Genomic DNA, 23,672 nt, shown 5'->3' on the forward strand with positions numbered 1-23,672 from the left:
GGATTTCCTGGGGGCCCCTTTTCCCCTGTTTCACCACTGAGAAGGAATCCCCTGCTAACCATTCACACTTGTAGAAAGGGGGACTCTAATTTCTGGTTCAGTTGTGGGAGGAAGGAGGATCCTTTGAGGATCTTTGCATTGAGCATGAATTGAGTAGAGCGTCTATGAGTATTCTAGAGGGGTTGTGGCAGTGATTGGAGTTAACCGAGAGAGGGGGCAAGTACCTGCTCCCTCCTCTATTTTTGAAAAATACTTTCTAAAAGAGGATATTCCTAGAAAATGCATTTCACTGCTATACAAGGCCATCAATAATAGCCCGATAGTTGCAGATCCACACTGCCCTTGTATTGAAAAGTGGAACAGAGACCGTCACTTACATCTGGGTGAAGAGGACTAGAATTCTATTTGGCAATGGGCTCATAAATTATCGATCTGTTGCAGGAGAGTGGAGATAATGGTTAAACTGTTGCATCGTACTTACAGATACCCCATTTATTATACCACTTCCTCTCCTGGATCTACTGTTTGTGCTGGAGAAGATGTGAGTGGTGGTAGTGCCCTTTGGTGGCTGTTTTCTGGAGGAGTCTAGGAGGGGTGGTATTCCGCATCTTGGGCAGAGTGAAGCTTACCAACCTCCAAGAGAATACTAGTGATCACTTTCTTACACGCTGTGAGTTTCACTATAGCGCTGCTATGGAAACAAGCTCCCGCTGTGGCAGAATGGAGCAGACAGGTATATGAGATTGCTTTAATAAAACAATTGACCTATAAACTGAAACACAAAGAAATGATATATGGTAAGATTTGGAAGCATTACTGGGACAAAATCAATAAGTAATTGTATTAATGTGCCAGCAGTGATACCTCTCTGTATTCTGCACTCTATCTTTTTTTAAGAACTCTCTATATAAGGAGACATGTTATCTTATAGTTTTCCCTGGGGTAAAAGATGGAGTCTGTACCTATTACTTGTGACTAGTAAGCTACGCCTTTTTGGTGTGGATGCACTGTCTCCAGAGGCAGCTCAAGGAATCTGCTGCCTGAGGCAAGGGATGAGATATGGTGCCCCTCCTCATCCCTACCTAACTCCCTTTTCAACACACATCCTCACACATGCTCTTTCTCCCCTCCCCAAGCACCCTCACACATGCTCTCTCACCCCCCCCACCCAGGCTCTCAATCTCTCATACACACACATTCACTCTCACTGGGGCCTTCATCTTTGCCATGAGTGGGACACACTCTGCTCATGGCACACTGGGGTCCTTCATCCTCTCTGCGAGCAGGATTCCGCACAGGACTATCCACCAGAGGCCCCGGGGGTCCTTTGTTATTTTGGCAGCAGGGTGAGACGGCTGCTGGAGGAGTTTGGGGTTAGGGGTAGATTTTGCCAACTTTCAAAGTTTGCCACCTGAAGCGGCTGCCTCATTATAGAACTGCTCCTGACTGTCTCTTTTCCTGCCTGTTTATGCTCTTACCTTTTAAAATAAAAAGGGAAAGAAATGGCAACCAAAATGTGCTATGCTTGGAGTTAAGGGTAAAAGCAGAAATGACAGGAGAGAAAACCAAAATGGTACATTTGAAAGGGCTCTAATCTGCCCTTGTTAGCCAAGGTGTTAGAGAAAGTTGTTTTAAAGCAGTTACAGGCCGATACATTACAGTGCGCTCTGGCGGAGCGCACTGTTAACCCGCGACTGGACGCACGTTTTCGACACGCTAGCTTTACCCCTTATTCAGTAAGGGGTAATAGCATGTCCAACGCCCCCTAACCTAAAAGCGCCCGCAACATGCAAATTCATGTTGATGGCCCTATTAGGTATTCCCACGTGATTCAGAAAGCAAAATGTGCAGCCAAGCCGCACACTTTACTTTCAGAAATTAGCGCCTACCCAAAGGTAGGCGTTAATTTCTCTGGGCACCGGGAAAGTGCACAGAAAAACGGTGTAAACTGCTTTTCTGTGCACCCTCTGACTTAATATCATGGCAATATTAAGTCGGAGGTCCCGAAAGTTTAAAAAAAAAAAAAAGTAAAAAAAATAAAATTGAAATTGGCCGGTGGCTTGAAAACCGGATGCTCAATTTTGCCGGCGTCCGGTTTCCGAACCCATGGCTGTCAGCGGGTTTGAGAACAGATGCCGGCAAAATTGAGCATTGGCTGTCAAACCCGCTGACAGCCGCCGCTCTGTCCAAAAGGAGGAGCTAGGGATGCACTAGTGTCCCTAGCGCCTCTTTTTGCCGCGGGCCCTCATTTGAATACAGAATCACGCGCACAGGAGAGCGGGTGTCCCGCGACTTTTACTGTATCGGCCCGTTAGTTTTTTATTGATGAGAACTCTTAGGTGATTGTCTAATCGGTTTTAGGGAGGCCCATAATACAGAAACACTATTATTTATGATTAATATCTTTCATCGAGTTTTTGATCAAGGAGAAGGTTTTTTTTTTTTTCTTAGTGTTATTAGACTTATCTTCTGCATTTGATATTATTGATCATCCTACGTTTATTTTCTTGCTAAAACAATGTGGTCTTTCTTCTACTGAGCTCTCCTAGTTTGCGAATCAGCGCACTTCATGTTTTCAGTAACTTACTGGAGGTCCTCGGGTGTCGGCTCTTTCAGCCACTCTTTTTAACATCTATCTGTCAGGTTTTAGCTAACTTAAGTGTTGGTTACCAGGTTTATGCAGATGATTGTCCGTTATTTGTGCCAATTAAAGATTCTGTTGATGCGGCATTGACCAGAGTGACCACGTGCCTCCAACCTGCTAAAGATGGACAAATGAATATAGGATGGTGCTGAATTTGCCAAAAAACTGAAATTCTGCTTGTTGAGAGATTTCGGTCTCCTGCGATTCCCCCGGCTCTTACATTGAATACAATCCAAATTCAGGTGTAATACCTGATTCTTCTTTATCTTTTGTGCCCCAAGAGTTATTTTTATAAGTTACCTATGTTGCAGCAATTAAAGTCATTCATCTCTACAAATGAGCTGAGTTTAGCCATACATGCTCTTGTTTTCTTCCTTGGATTATTGCAATGCTGTATACGTAGGGCTTCCCCAGTCTATGCTACATGCCTGTATTGTCTCTGGCACACCATTAAAAGTGCATATTACCCTGGTTTTGTGTAAGTTACATTGGCTTCTCGTTGGATGGCGAGTTAAATTCAAATTTGTTTGTGTGTGTTTTGTTTTTTTGTTTTTTAACAATTCATGGCCTTAACTCAGTTCTTAAACTGTATCATCCTGGTAGATCTTTTAGGTGACCTTCAAAAATGTTCTTTCATGCAGAATTTCTTTTTTTTTGCAAATTCAGCATCAGTCAAACAAATTAAGCTGGTTGAATCAAGGACACATCTTTTTTATGATGCTGGATCTGAGTTATAGAACACCTTGACCTCTGATCTTATGCATGAAACATCTCTTAAAATTCCGAAAACAATTCTTTTTAAACACGCTTTCCAGTAGTCATCTGTGCACTGTTTGTATCTATACTTAAGGAACGGATCATGTTGTATTTTTTAAGTTTTTAGTATTTTGTTTTGCTATTTGCTATTTTGTATTTATTGTGACTATTTGTTGTATTTGTTTTATGTATATTCTTGTTTATTTTTATGCCTTGTTTGGGGGGGGGGGGGCGCGTTTTTATTATTTGATCTCTTATGTTTATAATGAATGTTCTGTTAACTGCCTAGAAATGTTGTCAGAGCGAGATACAAATATTTAAATAAAGAATTTTTTATGCAGATGTTGCTGGCTGAAGTCACTAAGATGCAGAATTAATTGGGAGTATTTAAAAGTGAAAGTTGGCAAGCAAACAAAGTTAAATCCTATATGCTTCAAGCAAGAAGTGAAGAAAATAGATTTTAAAAAGCAGAACCATTAAAATAAGGATCATAGGGGAAGAAAGAAAGGCAGCCTTAACAAAAGCCATGCAACCAACCCTGTGTGAGTAATCAAGCCGGCTAAAATTAAAAACGAAAGAAAAATAGCTGCAGAATGCAAAACCAGTCCCAAAACATTCTTTAGGGGTATTAGTAGCAAAATGATGATGTAGGCCACATTGGGGAGGAACTGAGAAACACAATTCTTGAGGTTAGGGTCAGAGCAGAAATCCTGTATGACCTTTTGCCCGACTACCTGAGAGCTGAGGGTTAACTAGGCGGCCGTTAGGTAAGGAACGAGATGAGCCAGGTACGAGCCGAGGCCTGGGATCTTTGGAGGCTGACGGTGGTGGCGCTCACCAAGCCCCACGTTTTCGCCTCCCTCAAGGCTCTCCTGCCCTAGGAATACTTTGTCATCCTGCCTCCTGTCTGATTGTGATCGGTTCCACTTTAATTCCCTCCCCCTCCCTTTTTTTTTTTTTGTTACTCCTTTTAGAGTTTTGCAAGAAGGCTTTCTGACCAGTCTGCTCACCTCACAAACAACTAAAGGGAGGATGGATGGTTTTGCCTGTGGAGGTTGATCTGTTTTCTAAAAGACTCCATTTAATTGTGGTGGTGGCTGGCGCTACTTCCAGCAGGAGCCAAAAGTGAACAACTAAAAAATACAGAACATTCATTTATAGCTTCATTGAAAATATTTTTGTACCTGGGCCTCTTAGATTTTTTTGTTTTTGGTTTTTTTTAAATGTTACTTTTACAGTAGGGAGTTTAAAATGTGCCTTTCAGATGTCTCCTTCATTTTATCAAAGTGAGCCAGAGCAATGCAAGGAGGGGAGCCAGCTTTTCGGTTTCTTCCTTGGGTTGCTCCTCTCCTCCTGTCTGGCTGCAGCCTTCGACGTCTCTCGCCCACCTCTGGCAAACATAACTACTACCTCACCTCCAGGGGAAATGAGCAAATCCTCGCCGCTTGGGTTTCACGGTATTTTCAGCCTGCTGGGGCGGATGCATGCCAACAGTTGGTTGTTTTTTTTTTTCCACAACAAGCTATTTCTAGATCTTGGAAAAGGTTGAACTTGTACCTTGCTCTACAGTGCACTTGATGCGGACGCCTGCCGTGCGCGCAGGCAGAGCAGTCATTCCTGTCACCGGGCGCAGGACTGTAGGGGGGAGCGCATAGCTCGTCACAGGCTTTGGAGTCAGTCTGTGGTGTGAATCTGTGGCTTCTTCTCGGGACGGAAGTTAAAGAGGATCCAAGAATAGTTCGGTTTTGTGTTACCTTTAGCCTGATGAGAAATGAGAGCCATTTCTGCTGCAGAGCTGCATCTGTTGTCGCCAGGACCAACAGTGGACGGCTGAAGGCAGGAGAATTGGGGGGGGGGGGGGCGGGCGGTCTAGCCGGGGCTCCGAGAAGTCACTTTTATTACTAAACTGCCGCTCCTAACGCGCAGGAAGTGGATTGTGTGGTTTGGGGGCTGAGCTCTGAAGGAAGTTTAAAAAGCTAAAATATCACCTCTTAAAGTCAAAGAGCATTTACATGTGTCCTGCTGCACGGAGACTATGGTGCGCGCAAAGTCACCTCTGCGACCCTCCTTTCCGGGCCCGTGTGACTGGTAAGCAGGCTCCTTGTTTCCTTGGGAGAATCTCCTGCCCCCTCCCCTACCTGGCAAGACTGCGAGCACAACGCTCTTTTGTAAGTAGTACGGTTGCTGCAGATTTTACATGGCGGGCTCGTTTGTACAAAGTGGGTGTGTTTGAGAGTGGTTCAGATATTCAGAGAGACAGTCGGGTTAGTCTGGTGAAGCAAAAATCACACGAGGCGGGTGGCTCCTTAGATGCATGGAGACCTGAGTTTTCCAGGGTCGTGTGTGTGTGAGAGAGAGAGTGTAGCTGTACTGGGTTTAGCAAAGAGACCCCAAATAGGACCGCAATCCTGAGGAAAGCTGAATATGTTGCCTTAACTCTGACACAGAGACAGTATTCCGGGTTATTTCTAGGAGTTCGTTTTGAAATAATACAACGTGATTTAAAAAAAAAAAAAGGTTCTGTTCTCAGGATCGATTAACCTACTTAAAATACTTGATTATCCGTGTAATCGAAAAACTAAACGTCAACCCTTTTACCAACTCAAAAGCCTGAAAAGTATGTCACTTCCACTTACGCCACTTCTAAAAATACCGCGCTTGAAAAGTCGCGCATGGCTTCTATGACGCAAGCAGCAGTACCGAAGAATGCGCGCTTTTTTTTCTTTTTTTCTTTTTTTTTTGCAGGATGCAGCGGCTGCTTGGCAATCTTTTTGGTGTTGTGTTAAACTCCTTGGCAGCTCTGCCATATGCTTCTTTTCTTTGGGTCATATATAAGGCCAGGTGTGCTCTGGACCACATTTTCCCACATTTCACTCGGGCTTTTTCCCGTTTTGTGGACATTGGCTCCCAGTTGGTGACTTTACTTTGGAGAGATTATGATCTCAGAAACTGGCCTTGATTTAGGTTGGAGGGAGCGCAGATTTAAATGCAGAGCCAGTTGAAATGATGACAAAAATTACTCAGCAGCAGCCTGGCTCATAACCGAAATCAGCTTCAGAATGCCAATGCTGGTGTCCTGAATCCTCCTCCTCAATAGTAAATAATAGACCTGGAAACAGTGGGGAAACTTAATCTGCTCCAATGGATGTAACAGAACCCAAATTATTCCGTCGCAGGTAACTCAAACCTACCCCTGCCCGTTCAGCAAACGTGTGATGGCAAATTTGAAAACGTTTCCTTCTTGCAAAAATATCTATAATGCTTAAAAAAAAAACCCACAACAAAATCCAGGCTTGGTATTCAATAAGCAACTGCAATCTTTTGTGGGAGGCGTTGCTGAAAGAATCAGTTGAGGACAGAATGAGGTGCGTGAGAGATGGAGAAATTTGTCAAACTTTATCAGAGCATTTGGATGTCTTTGCTTATTTTTTTTCTCTCACAGTTAAGGGCGCTGCTTTTCAAGGATGAATCAGCAGCAGGTGCAATAAAGGGAGAACTCTCTCATCTAAACTGAATATAGAGGGAGAGAGGGGTTTTTTTTTATGTTCGCCGGCAGTGACTGTTCCCATACCGTAGATTTGTATCTGATTTCGAGGACTAACTCAAGCAGGACTGTCCAATGTCTTGCACCACAGCTTTGAACGCCAGTGTGAGACATTAGTTATATTCTTAAGGAAGCAGTGTCTGCCCTTGGATAGGTAGAAATAAAAGTCCGCAAAGCATGTGTGGGTGAAACCTTTTTACCTTGCACTAACTTAATCCATTTGTGAACATCTAGTGCTAGTCCAATAACAAGAATCGCCTGCCCCGTTCATTCGCTCTTAGATCCTGGAACAATGGCAGCACGTGTCTGAGAGCCCTGGGTTTCCGTGAAGATGTTGCGAAAAGCTAAGGTGCGAGCTGCAGCTGCAGCTGCGAGTTTTCTGTACAGAGAAGGCCTCGTCAGGGGCAGTCCCTGCGGCGGGGAAGGATCCAGACATCCGCCCCAAAGGCGCAGGGGCCTGTCACAAATGGGTGGGAAGAGGAATTATTATTAAGCACAAGCCTACTTAATACAACCTGCAGTTAAAGTCACGGGGTTGCCAAATTGAAAGCACTGTATATTAAAAATAAATGCAAAAATTTAAAAAAGCCGAATATAACCCCCTTTCAATTCAAAATGTAATTTTTTGTGGTGTTCAGCTGCAGACAGTGGAAAATAAATTGACAGACAAAAATATCCTAATAAGGAGATATTTATAAGGATAAGTAATATTACAAAATATCGGTACAATTCTTTTCCCGAACATTTATTAAATATTTTAAATAATACGTGTGTTAGTGTGTGTGTGTGTGAGTATGAGAAGGAATCAATAAAAAAAAAAAAAGGTGACTTTAAGCTGTTTTAACGCTGCCCTCATTCATCCTAATCAGTTCACACAATCCCTGCGTCAGTGGGGACTTTCTCAAGGAGCTGTGTAAATAAAACCCTTTCTGCCGAAAGTGACCCCAGAATATTTATCCCGGCAGATTCACTAAGCTGTCAATAAAACCCGTGAAGCATATATTGGATGTATTTCCAAAGAAGCAGCAGTAATGCATACACGTGACATGGGCTAATCTACGAGATTAGTTAATTGCTATATATCATCAGCAAGGGTGGGGGGAGGTGATAGGTAAGATCTGCACCCAGGGGTGCCTCCCCCTCGGAGATTGGTACACGTAGAGCCCCGGGATCCCTAGACTGGGGTCACTTTCGGCAGAAAGGGTTTTATCTACCCAGATGCTTGAGAAAGTCCCCCCTGAGGCAGGGCTCGGGTGAGTGCAGTCAGCAGGCGGCTGCTCTCCTCTGCTCTGCTCGTCTCTCCTCTGCTCTGCTCTCCCTTCCAGCAGGGACAGGCTACAAGCGGGAGCCTCCTGCTTCCTCTGGGATTCGGCACCAGCATCCAGACCCCTAGTGCTTGCAAGCATTAAAATCATAATACCTGGCCTTGCCCTGTTTCTCACTGCACAGTTTGCACCCCGGCTCAGGAGAGGTGGAATCACTGAGTGCGTTTGCTTTTTCATTCTGTCACTTCCTAAAATATGAACCTGCAGTGGTTGGGACTCGGTACTGAAGGTTTCGTTCCTGGATGTAAGATCTAGATCCAGTGTTGTTAACCCTGAACCGTGCAGCAAGCCCCAGAAGAAGCAGGCAGGCCCTGGGCGAACGGCTTCTGTCTTGCTCCACAGACTGCTGGGCTCATCCTTCTGATGAAAGAGAGTGCGGGGGGTTGAGAAACCGGAGTTTGAGTAACCGGGGCTGAAATAACGAGAGCAGCCCTTCCCAGTCTGGGGGGTGGGGAGATGCGGCAGCGAGGAGAGGGCTCTGAGGCCACCTGTCCGCGTGCCACCTGCTGAATGGAGGGCGAGCACTGCGCATGCTCCTCGCTCCTTGCCTCCCTCCCCGGGACCTGCAGCCCTAACCCAAGGCTTTCGCACCTCTTCCCGTAGATCACAGCTCAGCCCGGAGCTCGGGGGCAGCGGCCGCACCATGCCCCGCTCCTTCCTGGTGAAGAGTAAGAAAGCCCACAGCTACCACCAGCCCCGCTCCCCGGAGGCGGACTACAAGCTGCGGCTGGACATCTGTGCAGGTAGGGAGGACGCTTCCCGTCCATTGCACTTGCGCGCCAGTTAGGAAGGATCTGCGTATTTTTGCGCGGGCCAAGTTTGGCAGGCTTGGTTCTAAAAATCTCACCGCCAACGCGTGTCTCTTTATTTCGGAATCAACCAGTAGGGGGAAAAAAATCTCTTTCCAACTAATGTGAAACGAATTCGTACTGATGCTTTCCATTAGCTGTGTAATTAGTATTGTTGTCGTTGAGGGGTTTTGACAGCTGAAGTACTTCAAAGCGTTTTCTGGGTTATGAGTTGAGGGGGCAGCCAGATTTAATAGGTGACATTCAATTTGATGCATTTAATACGTAAATCTGTAAAAATAAAAAATCGAGAGTAAAAGTCAGCAAGGGTTAGCTTTTGGATCTGTGCACGTAAAGCTTCACCTTATTGTTTTTCGTTTGCTCGCTCGGACTTTTCGTTTGCCTGCAGGTACTAAGCTGCTGGATGGGGCCGAGTCCGGATGCCGGGATGGCTTTTCTCCCGACTCCCACCCGGGGGAGGTGGCCGATGGGTCCCCCGAGGGCAGCGGCTGTGGCAGGGCAGCGGGCGAGTACGAGGATTGCTGGAGGCCCCCCTCGCCGTCAGTGTCCCCAGGTACAGCGCCCGCCTGGCTTTCGTTCGTGTGAAACGCTCTGGCAGCTTGCGCCACCCAACATAAGAATACGCGCAAAGAGGATGCGGTGCAGGAGCTGTGCAGGGCAGATGCCACATTATTTTGGCCCTGGCAACAGAACGCTCCCCAAATGGCAAAAAAAAAAAAGGAAAAAAAGCCATTTATCGCCAGGATCAATTTAGTTCCCACGCTGCAGTTTGCTTTTTTTAAAACCTCCTTCTCAATAGAAACTTATTTCAACCAAAACAATCTCACGTCTTTCGTTGGCAGAATTTTATTGGGTTAAGGAAAATGATTTATAAATTGCAAATTCGAACGTTATTCTCTGTTTTATTTTGCTTTAGTTCTTGATATATCGAGTACAAATATGCATTTGTGTGTGTGCGCATATATATATATTTGTATTTATATTATTTTCATTTTTGTTTGCGTTAAAGACAATGTAAGAAAGGTTTAAACAATTAGGATTTTTCTTTCAGATGGAGATGATTTATTATTTTATTACCAAATATGAATATTTTGTTACCAAATAAATGCAGTGCTTTATAAAGTGATACTACAGTAATTCTGAATTTGCAAAATTTTGTTTTTATTAATGATGGGAAACTTTCACTTTGGTAAGAAAATAATAAATCACCTATATCTGAAATAAATCACCTACATTTGAAAGAAGAATCCTAGTAGCTTCGTGTTTGCCGCGTTTAAACCTTTCATATATTATCGTTAACGCAAACAGAAATGAAAATAACATAAATACAAATCTTACGACGTCTGTGGCAAAGTTCATACAATACTCTTTTTTTTTTTTTTTGCCGATATTGCTATATATCCCTTAATCCTAAACGGGCATTTAGTTTTGAAGTTGGTTTTGGTGTTCAGTAACGAATACATTGCTATAATTAGTTGATTCATACTGGCGTTTTTAATTTTCATGGGTCCACTATCTAATATCGAGTTTTGTTTTCTGCGTGTGTGTGCTGGGGGGAAAGAGGGTGTTGCTTTGATTTGAATTGCATGTTCATATTGTACACGTGCTGTAATATATATTAAAAAATGAAAAACATTTGCACGAGATGTCATCAACCGTGACGTTGTTAATGCATGGCAAGGTTTCCCCTCCAGCTTCTGCACGGTCTGCGTCCTATATAATTATAGGTTGTTATATGCGCACCGGCTGGAGGGGAAACCTTGCCACCTATTGATGACGCTACGTTTGATTATATCATCTATTCTAGAGTTATTTTTTTTTATTTAAATTTTAATCGACCTGTTTTACAGCAAAATAGAATCTGTCCACTGCAAAACAAGTTTGAATAGCACGGCCCAGCAGGTTGTGAACAGGCATTGCAAACATAGCAGATCTTCCCTCCTTGCTGTGTTGAACCTTTCAGATCCCCGCTTTTCTTAAAACTAAGAATACATTCCTTAATGTAAGTGAGTTTTCTTAGGTGCAGATTCACTAAGACTTTCTTCCCATTCTGTGTCTATGAGAAAAGACTAGGATGAACCAGGTCCTAGTGCGGTAATAATAACGCAGCACTCAGACTCTGGAGAATGGGCGAGACAGCTTTACCACAGAGGCAAACACTGGCTGTGACTGTGGCCGCTCCATCCCTGGCTGTGCCTTAATCCATGCAGGTCTGCATTTCAGGTTCTGAGAAGTCCCCGTGTCCGTCCCCGGAGCACAGCCCGCACTTCTCGCTGCCTTACAAAGCCTATGCGTGGAGCTCAGAGCTGCGCACCCTGGTGCAGAGTTACAGGCCAGCGGCCCCTCTTGGACTCTATGGCGAGCACCGGCCCAACCCCGCCACCCTGTGTGGCCCCGAGCAGGGGTCTGCCCTCGGACTCTACGCAGACTTTGGCTCCGGCAGCAGCAGTCGCCTGTATGGGGCACCAGGACTCTACCCCGAGAGTGGGTCTCAGCAGCAGAACAAGGGCCACAGCATCAAGGTGGAGGCCGACGCGCTGTGCAGGCGCCTGCTCCTTAACGGCGGCAACTACAAGTGCATCAAGTGCAGCAAGGTAGGGGCACCCCAGACATGTCCAGGGGCCCAGAAAGGAAGAGTGAGGGAGGGATGTCAAGGTGTTGGATGAGGGGGGTAAGGGAGTGAAGTGTGTAGGCATTGGGTGAGGGAAGGAGGTGTAGGTGTTGGGGGAGGGAAGTATGCAGGGTAAGCGGGTGAGGGAGGGAATATTTCAAGTGTTGAGAGAGGGAAGTGTTCAGGTGAGGGAGGAAACTGTGCAGGTGTTGGGTGAGGGAGGGAAGTATGCAATGTGTTGGGTGAGGGAGGGGAGTGTGCAGGTTTTGGGGAGGGAGGGAGGGGAGTGTGCAGGTGTTCAGGGAGGGAGGGGAGTATGCAGATGTTGGTTGAGGGAGGGAAGTGTGCAGGTGTTGGTTGAGGGAGGGAAGTATGCAATGTGTTGGGGGAGGGAGGGGAGTGTGCAGGTGTTGGGGGAGGGAGGGGAGTGTGCAGCTGGGGGAGGGAGGGAGGGGAGTATGCAGATGTTGGTTGAGGGAGGGAAGTGTGTAGGTGTTGGTTGAGGGAGGGACGTGTGCAGGTGTTGGGTGAGGGATTATACAGGTGTTGGTTGAGGGAGGAAAGTGTGCAGGTGTTGGGTGAGGGATTAAACAGGTGCTGGGTGAGGGAGGTAAGTGTACAGGTGTTGGGTGAGGGATTATACAGGTGTTGGTTGAGGGAGGTAAGTGTACAGGTGTTGGGTGAGGGTGGGAAGTGTGCAGGTGGGTGAGGGAGGAAGTGTACAGGTGTTGGGTGAGGGATTGTACAGGTGTTGGGTGAGGGAGGGAAGTGTACAGGTGTTGGGTGAGGGATTATACAGGTGTTGGGTGAGGGAGAGAAGTGTGCAGGTGTTGGGTGAGGGATTATACAGGTGTTGGGTGAGGGAGGGAAGTGTACAGGTGTTGGGTGAGAGATAGAAGTGTGCAGATATTGGGTGAGAGAGGGGAGTATGCAGGTGTTGAGTGAAGGAATATATAGGTGTTGGGTGAGGGAATATACAGGTGTTGAGTGAGGGAAGGAAGTGTGCAGGTGTTGGGTGAGGGAATATACAGGTGTTGGGTGAGGGAGGGAAGTGTGCAGGTGTTGGGTGAGGGAATATATAGGTGTTGGGTGAGGGAGGGAAGTGTGCAGGTGTTGGGTGAGGGAATATACAGTTGGGTGAGAGAGGGAAGTGTGCAGTTGTTGGGTGAGGGAGGGAAGTGTGCAGGTGTTGAGGGGGAAGTGTGCAGGTGTTGGGTGAGGGAGGAAATGTGCAGGTGTTGGGTGAGGGAAGGAAGTGTGCAGGTATTGGGTGAGGGAGGGGAGTATGTAGATGTTGAGTGAGGGAAGGAAGTATGTAGGTGTTGGGTGAGGGAGGGAATATGCAGGTGTTGAGGGGGAAATGTGCAGGTATTGAGTGAGTGAAGGAAGTGTGCAGGTGTTGGGTGAGGGAGGGAATGTAGATGTTGGATGAGGGAGGGGAGTATGCAGGTGTTGAGTGAGGGAAGGAAGTGTGCAGGTGTTGGGTGAGGGAGGGGAGTATGTAGATGTTGAGTGAGGGAAGGAAGTGTGCAGGTGTTGGGTGAGGGAGGGAAATTTGTAGGTGTTGGGTGAGGGAGGGAAATATGTAGGTGTTGGGTGAGGGAAGGAAGTGTGCAGGTGTTGGGTGAGGGAGGGAATGCAGGTGTTGGATGAGGGAGGGGAGTATGCAGATGTTGAGTGAGGGAAGGAAGTGTTCAGGTGTTGGGTGAGGGAGGGAAATATGTAGGTGTTGGGTGAGGGAGAGAAGTGTGCAGGTGTTGGGTGAGGGAGGGGAGTGTGCAGGTGTTGGGTGAGCGATTATACAGTTGTTGGATGAGGGAGAAAGTGTGCAGGTGTTGGGTGAGAGAGGGGAGTATGTAGATGTTGAGGAGTGAGGGAGGGGAGTGTCCAGGTGTTGGGTGAGGGAGGGGAGTGTGCAGTAGTCCTATCTTTTCTTGCTCACCAGCTACCTTGTTGTATTCTTTGGGTAGGTTTTCTCCACACCACATGGACTGGAGGTTCATGTGCGCAGGTCCCACAGCGGTACCCGACCCTTTGCCTGTGAAATGTGCGGAAAAACCTTTGGCCATGCAGTAAGCCTGGAGCAGCACAAAGCTGTGCACTCGCAGGTGAGTCACACCAGAGCCAGCTGCATGTTTTATACTGCGGATCTATTGCATAAATGGTGCAAAAACCTGAGCTTGAGCTTTAGAAAGCTATCAAACGTTGAAAGTCTAAGGGCCTTCTTCTGGTCAGTTTTTGTCTTGGCCTACTAACAATTTAACCCCATCAGTAGTGTTCATGAGTGAGGACTGGCAAAGTCAGGCACTCTCTCTTGTCATAAGTGAACAGGGAGAATATTGCTTTTATCCACCAGGTAATCATGATGTACTTTGTTTATGGCACATATGAATGTCATTTTGCTTTAAAAATGTCTCATTGAAATCAAAGAGCCCTAGATAGTCCCAGTTCCTCAGTGGCGCTGACCCTCTGCTGTTCTAAACTGCTGAAAGGACTGATGGGTTTTATGCAACATTGCACATCACTGTTCATTTACATTTTAAACCAATTTTCATGCAACAAAATGGGAAAGTATAGAAGTTAAAATAATATTTGTAAACTCCTTGTAAAGAAAAAGCTTTTATTTTATTTTTTTTTCATCTGGCACGTTCCTCCTCTGCCTTTGGGCTTCTTGTTCAATCAATACCAGCCTCTACTGAGCTACAGAGCCACAAGCTTTCATTCACAGCTCCCCCTGCTCCCCTCCCAAAAGAGATTCTAGCCCTGTCATCACAGCGACAATGATTGGCCAGAGGCCACAGACCACAGCTCCTTCTGGAACCCAGCAGAGTGCATCCTGGGCCTGCCCACTAGGTGTCATTGTGTGATGGCTGGGATGCCCTCTCTCACTTCCAGGCCCATGAAAACAATTTTTTTTATAGTGCTACTCTTATTTTTTAAGTTAGTTTCATTTATTAGATAAATTACAGTTCATGCATTAAAGTGAATGCGATATATAAGAAAACATATAAAATTAACAAAAGGTTGAATATTTAGGAATAAAATAAAATTGAAAGCATATACAATAAAACAACATAACTTTAGAGTTTTTTTGAATTACATACACATGCACTAAATTGAAGGTAACCAAATCTTTTTTTTTAAATCAGTTTCTTTATTGTTAAATTGATATTGTAGGTCTTGTTCACACAGACTAATGGTGTTTGTCCATTTATTTCAGCATGCTTCTAGTTTTCTCTTTTTCATATATTGACTGGGAGAATTGTTCTTTTGGGTGCTCACATTGTGTTTCCTGGTTGCTTGGGTTTATATAGGGCATTTCTTGTGTACAGAGATTTACCCTGCCAGAAATGATATTCAAAGGTGATGATTCAGAGGAACTGAAAAAAATCTCAGTGTACCTGGAAGATATAATAGGGCAAATTGAAAAACTAAAGTATAGCAAATCATCTGGACCAGATGGTATACATCCCAGAGTGCTGAAAGAACTGAGAAATGAAATTGTGGGCCTGCTATTGGTAATTTGTAAATTACGATTAAAATTGTTTATGCTACCTGACGATAGGAGGGTTGCCAGTGTAACATCAATTTTTAAAAAGGGATCCATGGGTTGATCCAGGAAACCGAGGACCAGTGAATCTGATGTATGTGCCAGGAAAAATGGTAGAAACTATCATAAAGAACACAATTACTGAACATAGAGAGAGGCATAGTTTAATGAGACAAAGCCAACATGGATTTAGCCAAGGGAAGTCTTGCCTCACCAATCCGGTACATTTTTTAAGGATGCAAATATACATGTGGATAAGGGTGAGCCAGTTGATTAGTGTATCTGGATTTCCAGAAAGCATTTGACAAGGTCCCTCTTGAGAGACTTAGGGAATTAAAAAGTCATGGAATAGGGGCAGTGTCCTATTGTGGACTGCCAACTGGTTAAAAGATAGAAAGCAGAGTAGGGCTAAATGGTACATTGTCTCAATGGAGAAAAGTGAATAGTTGAGTGCCCCAGGGATCTGTTCTGGGACACTGATTTTTAACATATTTATAAATGACCTGGAAATGGGAACAAATGAGGTATACAAAGTTGTTAAAACACAAGAGGATTGTGAGATTTTGCAAGAGGACTTTGCAAATTTGGGAGTCTGGGAATGCAAATGGCAAGTGAAATTTAATGTAGACAAGTGCAAAGTGAGTAACTTAAATTATAGCTACACAATGCATTAGGAGGAGTCACCACATTAGGAGGAGTCACCATTCAAGAAAAGGATCTAGGCCTCATTGTTGTTAATACATTGAAATCTTCTGCTCAGTGTACAGCAGCAGCCAAGAAAGCAAATAGAATGCTAGGGATTATTAGGAAAGGAATGGAGAATAAAACAGAGAATATCATAATGCCTCTGTATCGCTTCATGATGGGACTTCATTTTGAGTACCTTGTGCAGTTCTGTTCACCACATCTCAAAAAAGATATAGCAGAATTAGAAAAGGTGCAGAGAAGGGCAACCAAAATTATAAAGGGAAGGCTAAAGAGGTTAGGACTCTTCAGCTTGGAGAAGAGACAGCCGAGGGGAGATAGGATGTGTGGCGTGGAAAGAATAAATGTTAATCAGTTGTTTATTCTTTCAAAAAGTAAAAAAAGACTAGGAGATACACAATGAAGTTACTAAGTTGTATATTTAAAACAAATAAGAGAAATATTTTTTTACTCAACGCATAATTAAGCTCTGGAATTTGTTGCCAGAGGATATGGTGAAAGCTGTTAGTGTAGCTGCATTTAAAAAAGGTTTGGACAAGTTCCTGGAGGAAAAATCCATAAACCATTATTAAGGTGGAGCTGCAGAAATCTACTTCTTATCCTTGGGATAAGCAGCTTGGAATCTACCCCTTGTGATTCTGCCAGGTACTTATGTTTGGAACCAGGAATCTGGGCTTAATGGATCTTTGGTCTGACCCAGTCTGACCCATCTTAGTTCTTATGAAGCAATGCCTTCTGCTGAAGGGAGGCAAGGGAGCAGTTGTTAAGCTGAGGGGGTGGCTGCTCTGTAGACATTCAAGGTCTCCTGTGGCTCTTGTGCAGGAGTAATGGATGTTAATCCTAGCATTGTAAAATCCATTAAGTACAACACTGTTCAACAAAGCTTGCCAGAATTTCTTCCATGGAAAGAACCTCACTTGAATAAAAACAAACACTCTATCCTTTTTTTCTGTCATGTGAGTGTTGGACATGTGTGCTAAGTGTGTATAAATGCCCCTTTAATTGTATTTATTAACAAATTACCATAATAGGGTAAGACAGGATTTGTGAAAATTCAATATAAATATCTCATTATTAACATATCAGTCTTACTGAATTTTTCTAGAATTCAAGCTTTTCATTGAATGTGATATACATTTGTTTTAATTATAAACAGCAATGCATACCTATTTGACAGAAATAACAACATGTGATATACATTTGTGACATTTTAATGCAAGGCTTTAGTTCAGAAGCCATAGGTGGGGAGCTCTTTAAATTTGCATTGCTAAATCTGAGATCCTCAACGGCCTGACGCGTCGCTTAGCTGAGGGGCGTGAGCTGAGTGTTCCCTGTCTGCCTTCTGCAGGAGAGGAGTTTCGACTGTAAGATCTGCGGGAAGAGTTTCAAGCGGTCTTCCACCCTGTCCACCCACCTGCTTATCCACTCGGACACGAGGCCCTACCCGTGCCAGTACTGCGGGAAAAGGTTCCACCAGAAGTCTGACATGAAGAAGCACACCTTCATCCACACAGGTGAGAGGAGAGCGCTGGAAGGAAATCTGAGCGCGGGAGACGATGCCTGTGAACAAGGCTCATGCCTGCCATGGTTTACGGCTGCGCAGGGGTTTAGGAATGGGAGGGGGTGGGGGAGGGCATGGAGATCAGAGGGTGGATGAAGTCCCTCCAGCTCCGTCCCCTTCCAGAGTCCCAGAGTGCCGTAGCAGCGCCCCCTTTCAAGAGGATGACTGGAGAAGGCACCTCCTTAGCACAGTTGCACTCCTCTTTGGTTCTAGGGTATTTGGCGCTTTAAAAAAAACAACTGGCGCCAAAGGCAATTGCCTATGTTACCTGTGCCTAAATCCGGGCCTGGCTGCGCAAAGCAAACCCGTCCGCAGACACTCGTCTTGAGAGAAACTTACAGCAGGACCTTGTAACGAAAGCCAAACATTTTACCTCAGTCTTCTACCAAAATTGCTTGCTGGGTTTCAGCACGCTTTCCACCTTTTTATCTTCATTCAAATCTGCTATAATCTCTTTGTTTAAACATTTTTAACAAGAAACAATGTTGGACTTCAAAATTGTGGGGCTCTGCAGAATCCTATATGTGCCTTTGCCTGAGGGAACGCTGCGTCTTCCCTGGGTTTGATTGAGAAATTCCAAACCAGAGTGTGGTGGAACCCTCTGGACTGGTCAGCATTACAGGGTAAGGGAAGCGGGATGGGGTGGGAGGCTGTGACCAGTTCCTCTGTTAGTGCAAAATGAGAGAGGGCCTTTGCTGGACAGGAGCTTTTACTTCAGACAAATTGATGGGCAGAGGCTTATGTCAAAGATTGCTCGTGGCTGGAAAATGGCCTTCATTTGACGGAACAGAAATGATCAAACTGGACAGCCAATGAGTACATCCTGGATCAAGCCCTAAGAGAATAGAGATCCTAGTCACAAACAGATGACCAGGAATTTAGTGCATGCTAAGGCACTGGTTTCACGCCCTCACATTATCCTGATCTCTAAAGAAGATTAGCATAAAAATATCTCATGCAAAACCTTTTTTTTTTTATATCCCAGCTGCAGGCATATTATGTGATGCTTTGTTTTAGTATTCAAATGGAGGTAAATTTGAAATTATCTCAAATCAAAATATCTGCTGGTAATAAAATATTACAATTTTTTGCCCAAATATAATATCAGCAGGAAGAGGCAAATGTTAAAGGTGGTTGAAGGTCTCTTTTCTATGTGAAAGTAAAGACTCAGTAACAAACTACATTTTTGTTGATTTCATTTAAAAACATTTAAAAACATTTTTATATTTTATTTATATTTTTAATATTTTCAATACATATTTATTGTATTCATTTGGTTTAATAGCTCAAATAGCTAAAATAGGTTGCAAAATATATACTTTTAAAAATAATAAATTAAATCAAATTAATTGAGCATGTTTTGTTTTAAATAGATGAGAAGATATTCTAGTTAGTCATTGTACCAGATATGACTTCAAAGCAGTGGGCACATATCATCTCCCCTTTATGATAACGTCCTCAAAGTATATGCAATAGAAAAATTTAGACACGCTACCCCGAACTAACTAATTCTTAATCAACTGGATAAAAATTCCCTTTTTAAAATATGATCTAAGCTTTTTCGATGAGCACACAATTGTTTGCAATATTTAGCACTGTTTAATAGGTTCCGTAAAAACTCTTTTCTGTTCCTTTATTAAAAGAGACTCATTTCAAATTGAACAAGCTTGTCCTCTTCTCCCTGAAATTTACTTATCAAATCAAATCTGAAAACAGATTACGTTTTTTTGAGCCTATCTTTCTCTGGTGCACACTCTATTTGCGTGTGACTTGCCTTTAAGTTCATATTTGTGCAGTGACTGTAACTTCATCATCACCACAGCACACACTGCATTAAAAACTGGGCTCTGAACAATACCTGTGGAGTGAAGGGATATTCGTGCTTGAATTCATGACCAGCATCTGTTTAATAACTGAATCCTGGCAATGCAATCAGTGTTGCTTTAATGCAACCTGTCCTGTGTGTGTGTTCAGAAGGGCTTTTCTGTGAGATGAGTTGTGGAATATTGTAATAGCATGATCTTGATTTACAGGGCCTCTTGCAATGACAGCTGAGACCTAGAAAGAAGAGCATATTCTCAATCTGTTGTAGCATGAAACGCAGCACGTTGACAAAGCAGTGTACAGATTAAACAGAGGGTGTATGGACCCAGGCTTCAGCTCTCAGTCTAAATATTTACAGCTCCGTGCCCAGCATTCAGATAATGTTGTGTTACCCGTGCCCGTCTATAGCTTCTCAATCAGAGCATTCCAGGTGTAATGGAAAGAGAAGGGCAGATCTGGTTTCATTCATAAGAGACGCTAACAGTACTAACAAACGCAGTGTCAACTGAAGTTCAAAAAAAGATTATTTAATTAAGTTATTAATTAATTAAATGGATGGGGGGGGGGGGGGGTGTTTGCTGTTCATACCAATAAGTCTCTTCATAGATTCACAATATAAAAGGTTCTTTTTTTTTTTTGTAAATCAAGAGAGGGACAAAGTCTTGTACTCAATATATTTCAAATGAGCTAAAGGTTTTATTAAAAATGTTGGCAGTTCAGCTCTATAAAATGAAACATTTGATCAATAGATTGCAAGAGCAACATGTGGGAACAGAATTTAACATTTGAGAAGAATCTTAGCTGAACATTTAATAGAATCAGGTTGTCCTCTCTATGGGGTCTAGGGGAAGTTAATAAGGGAATCCCCCCCCCTCAAATAAAGCATTTGCCTCACCCCTCAGACAACTGAAATAGAACATTTAATTTTTATTTCTTCTGCTAGTTTTAAGGTACAGTTTTTAATTTTCCTGATTGTCTGTTGCCTGTTTGGGACTTAACTTTCTTGACCAGACTGTTCAAAAAATATAATTTCAATCAATTTTCCAATTAAGGATGAAAACAGCTCCAGATACATCTTTAATGGCTTAATCAACTGACCTGAGATTTGACATAAGTATACCCAAAATGAGGAGGATATGAGTGGCTTGAGGAGAAATGGGTTATTACATAAATGTCGTGAAAGAAGGGCAGACCTATAAACCATGATATTATTGACCCAACTAAACTGGGGTATATCCGATTCAAGCCTCCGCATTCCTCTACAGAACTCAAACTCTCCCGGATTCTTCCTGTTGATGGGGTATTTTTACCCTGTTTGTGAATCATGATGGAACCTTTTTATTTGATGAACTTTCTCAAATTATAATTAAAAAATGTAAACTTGTCTGTATGTCCCTATTACTTTGATACAGACTGTATATTCAACATATGATTTAGTAATTTGTGCTTATTAATTGCCTACTTGCCGAGGCTCTAGGCGATTTACATTGTAAACTTACATAATCATGATTAAAACAACACAAGGATCCTCTTAGATTAGCAATATTATATTTTCACTTTTCTTTTCTTTTTTTACTGCCTGTTTATTTTTTACTTTCACTGTTTAGTACATTTTGTTTCATATTTGACAGGTTCCAATTTAGTTGGATCAGTGACTTACTTAATACTTCATGGTTTTTTTATCTGATTTGCAATCGTTGTATGAAGACACAGTTTTCTGCAAGAGATTCATGTCATCATTCATTTGGGTGCATCTATGTGCAATATCACGAGATTTGATTAAGCCGTTGGAGATTTTTTTTTTTAACCATTTTCAGCTTTCCCTGAAAAATTGATTGAATTTGTGGTTTTGCAACATTTGTGTGGAATTGCAGTTATCTATTTTAGATTCCAGACCATTAGAGCATTCTTTCTGGTTTGACTTTTATGTTTACATATTTAACTGAGGAATTTACTCTGTTCCTCGTTTTAAGTCCTTCATTTTCCTTTCTTATTTTCTCAGTTTTCTTCCTTCCTTTATTTCCATCCTCACTCCTTCACTTTGCTCTTCTTCCAGGCGAGAAGCCACACAAGTGCCAGGTATGTGGCAAGGCCTTCAGCCAGAGCTCCAACCTGATCACGCACAGCCGCAAACACACTGGCTTCAAGCCCTTCGGCTGCGATCTGTGCGGGAAGGGCTTCCAGAGAAAGGTGGACCTGAGAAGACATCGGGAAACACAGCACGGACTCAAGTGAGTAAGGAAGCCGTTTCCCCTTTCCTGTCTGCACATAAACAGGAAAACATGAGCACCTGCAACGGCCCTGGACTGTCCCAGCTCCTGCTGACCTTCTGGTGATTAATCACTGTCACGTTAATGAAAAAAAGAAAGGAATCTGGGGGGGAAATCTACCCAGCCCCATTCAAAGGATGTCTTCTCTTTCTTCCTGTCTCTGCTAACCTGGGGTCACCAGCAACGCTGTTCCCTGTGGTGCATGCATGTGAGGCTGAGCGGGGTTTCTTGAGCATGGCCCATCTCAAGCTGTGCAGACTCACATGCAGCCCTGCTAGGAGACTGGGAAGCCCACGCCACCACTGCTGTTTCCCATCGGCTTGGGCCCTGCCAGCATGTTCAAAATTTGCAGACTTGGCAGTTCACGATGTTGCCCTTCATGAGATGGGCATAGAGGAAATGCCAGCCCATTGGTTCTGAACATGCCCGCAGGGCTGGTACAGTTTGGCAGGAATGGTGGCAGCAGCTCTGCCGCTGTACAGATAATTTTTTCCTGGAATGGAAACAGGAGGAAGAGGCAGATGGGGGTAGTAGCAGTGGGGTGGGAAGGGGGGGGAAGGCAAGAAGGAGATGCTGGAAGGGAAAGGCAGAAGACAAATACTTGGGAAGGGGTTAAGATGTAGAGAAGAAGACATGGGATGGGAGGGATTAAGAGACAGGGGGAGACAGGATACTGGGGGAAGCAGGAGAGGGAAGATGCTAGGGGAGGGGGCAAGAGACAGGAGAGAGGATGTTGGGGGAGTATGAGGTAGGGGATAGGATACTGGGGGAGGGGGATAAGAGGCAGGGGTAGATTCTGGGATGGGGATAAGGGGAGTGGATGCTGGGGAAGGAGGGACCTGGCTCACTGTGTAGAGAAGGGCGGATGAGTACATCGGCCTCCACAAATCCATGCCAAGGACTGGGAGGTGGGAATCAGCTGTGGGAGTATTGCCATTAACCATTTTCACCCAGGGCACCATTTGCCTTCGAGCTGGCACTGGTGATCTTAAGACATTATCAGCCGTTGTCATCAGATCCTCTTTGGACAGAGGAATAAGCCTTCCTGCAGCTTTGAAGCACACTTGAACCAGGACGCTCTTGCAAGAGATCACCAAAGACTTCATTTTGAGAAATGCTCACCACAGAATCCTTAAAACCTAAGACCTCACATTCCAAAGAAAGGGAATATGGCTTATAGCTATATCTACACATGTGTGTACAGAGACATTATAGCACCCGCAGCACTCTGTGTGGGAAATTCTGTGCGTCATGTGCAGGAGAACTGCTCCGTGTAATGTCCAGGCTGCCCATTTTAACCAGGCTTATCTTGTTACTGAGAAGCCTGGATGTAGTATATATGTTATGTCTGTACTGCCTTGGTTAAATGTATTTATGATTTGTGTTTAACTTAATATACTAGTTTTACTTACGGAATGGGAAAGAATTTCTAAGCTATATTTTAGGACTACGGAGATTACATTTGTCTTTGCTGCATCCAGGAACAAATGCTTTCTTCAGGACTTTTCCTCAATCCATTCAAAGTCTCCTCCTCGTCATTTTCCTCGCGGGGGGTGGGGCTCCAAAGGAGGTCCTTCTGTCTGCTCGTGGTACCTTTGCGGGCACTGCACAGGAAAAAGGGGGAGGTTTTACAGATGCTTGTGAATAGTAAACATCCATTAAAACCTCAGCATGGGGAAAAAAAACCCCCACACGAGCAGAGAATGCGACCATAGGACTACCATGCAGGGAAGGGCTTCCAGTGGAGTGCACCCATAGGACGGGAAGATTCCTCCCCTCCCAGGGTGCCCCCTCCCAGGTCACGGCGTGGGATCCAGGCGGCAGCAGCAAGTAAGATTTACAAAAAAACCCCAACCAAACAGCCAGTGCAGGGCCTCCTGCAGCCCGCGCACTGAGGAGCCTCGTAGGAGTCCCGCCCCTCGCAGAGGTTTCCAAGGGAACAGGAGGCCTGTGCTGAAGGGGGGGGGGGGCGCTGCAGGAGGCCCCGCACTGACTGAATTTATAAAAAAATCTCTAGTTGCCTCTGCTGGGTGGAGCTCGTGCCGCTGGAGGAGATAAGATGTGCTAGGCCAG

At 44.3% G+C, this 23,672-nt stretch overlaps 1 protein-coding gene across 3 annotated transcripts; it reads left to right on the forward strand.

Moving 5' to 3' along the window:
- Window positions 1–5,349: 5,349 nt before the first annotated feature.
- GFI1 (growth factor independent 1 transcriptional repressor) lies at window positions 5,350–22,131 on the forward strand. 3 transcript variants are annotated; one of them, XM_029618779.1, is made up of 7 exons: window positions 5,350–5,488; window positions 8,873–9,012; window positions 9,467–9,631; window positions 11,302–11,672; window positions 13,660–13,797; window positions 17,293–17,458; window positions 21,386–22,131. In XM_029618779.1, exons 2-7 carry the CDS (start codon window positions 8,913–8,915, stop codon window positions 21,562–21,564), a joined length of 1,119 nt encoding a protein of 372 aa, XP_029474639.1. In that variant the 5' UTR covers window positions 5,350–5,488; window positions 8,873–8,912; the 3' UTR covers window positions 21,565–22,131. The 3 variants fall into 3 exon arrangements, with proteins under 3 accessions (XP_029474639.1, XP_029474641.1, XP_029474640.1); XM_029618780.1 differs by having other exon boundaries at window positions 5,488–5,568; XM_029618781.1 differs by lacking the exon at window positions 9,467–9,631.
- Window positions 22,132–23,672: the final 1,541 nt, after the last annotated feature.

The sequence above is a fragment of the Rhinatrema bivittatum genome, chromosome 10 (assembly GCF_901001135.1).
Source record: "Rhinatrema bivittatum chromosome 10, aRhiBiv1.1, whole genome shotgun sequence".
Lineage (NCBI taxonomy): Eukaryota > Metazoa > Chordata > Amphibia > Gymnophiona > Rhinatrematidae > Rhinatrema > Rhinatrema bivittatum.

Bases quoted from the DNA above. Each gene is read 5' to 3' on its own strand.
- GFI1 (XM_029618779.1), top strand. From the start codon at position 8,913: ATGCCCCGCTCCTTCCTGGTGAAGAGTAAGAAAGCCCACAGCTACCAC. The intron at 9,632-11,301 runs GTACAGCGCCCG...TCTGCATTTCAG, and splicing joins CTCGCCGTCAGTGTCCCCAG to GTTCTGAGAAGTCCCCGTGT. The intron at 17,459-21,385 runs GTGAGAGGAGAG...CTCTTCTTCCAG, and splicing joins GCACACCTTCATCCACACAG to GCGAGAAGCCACACAAGTGC.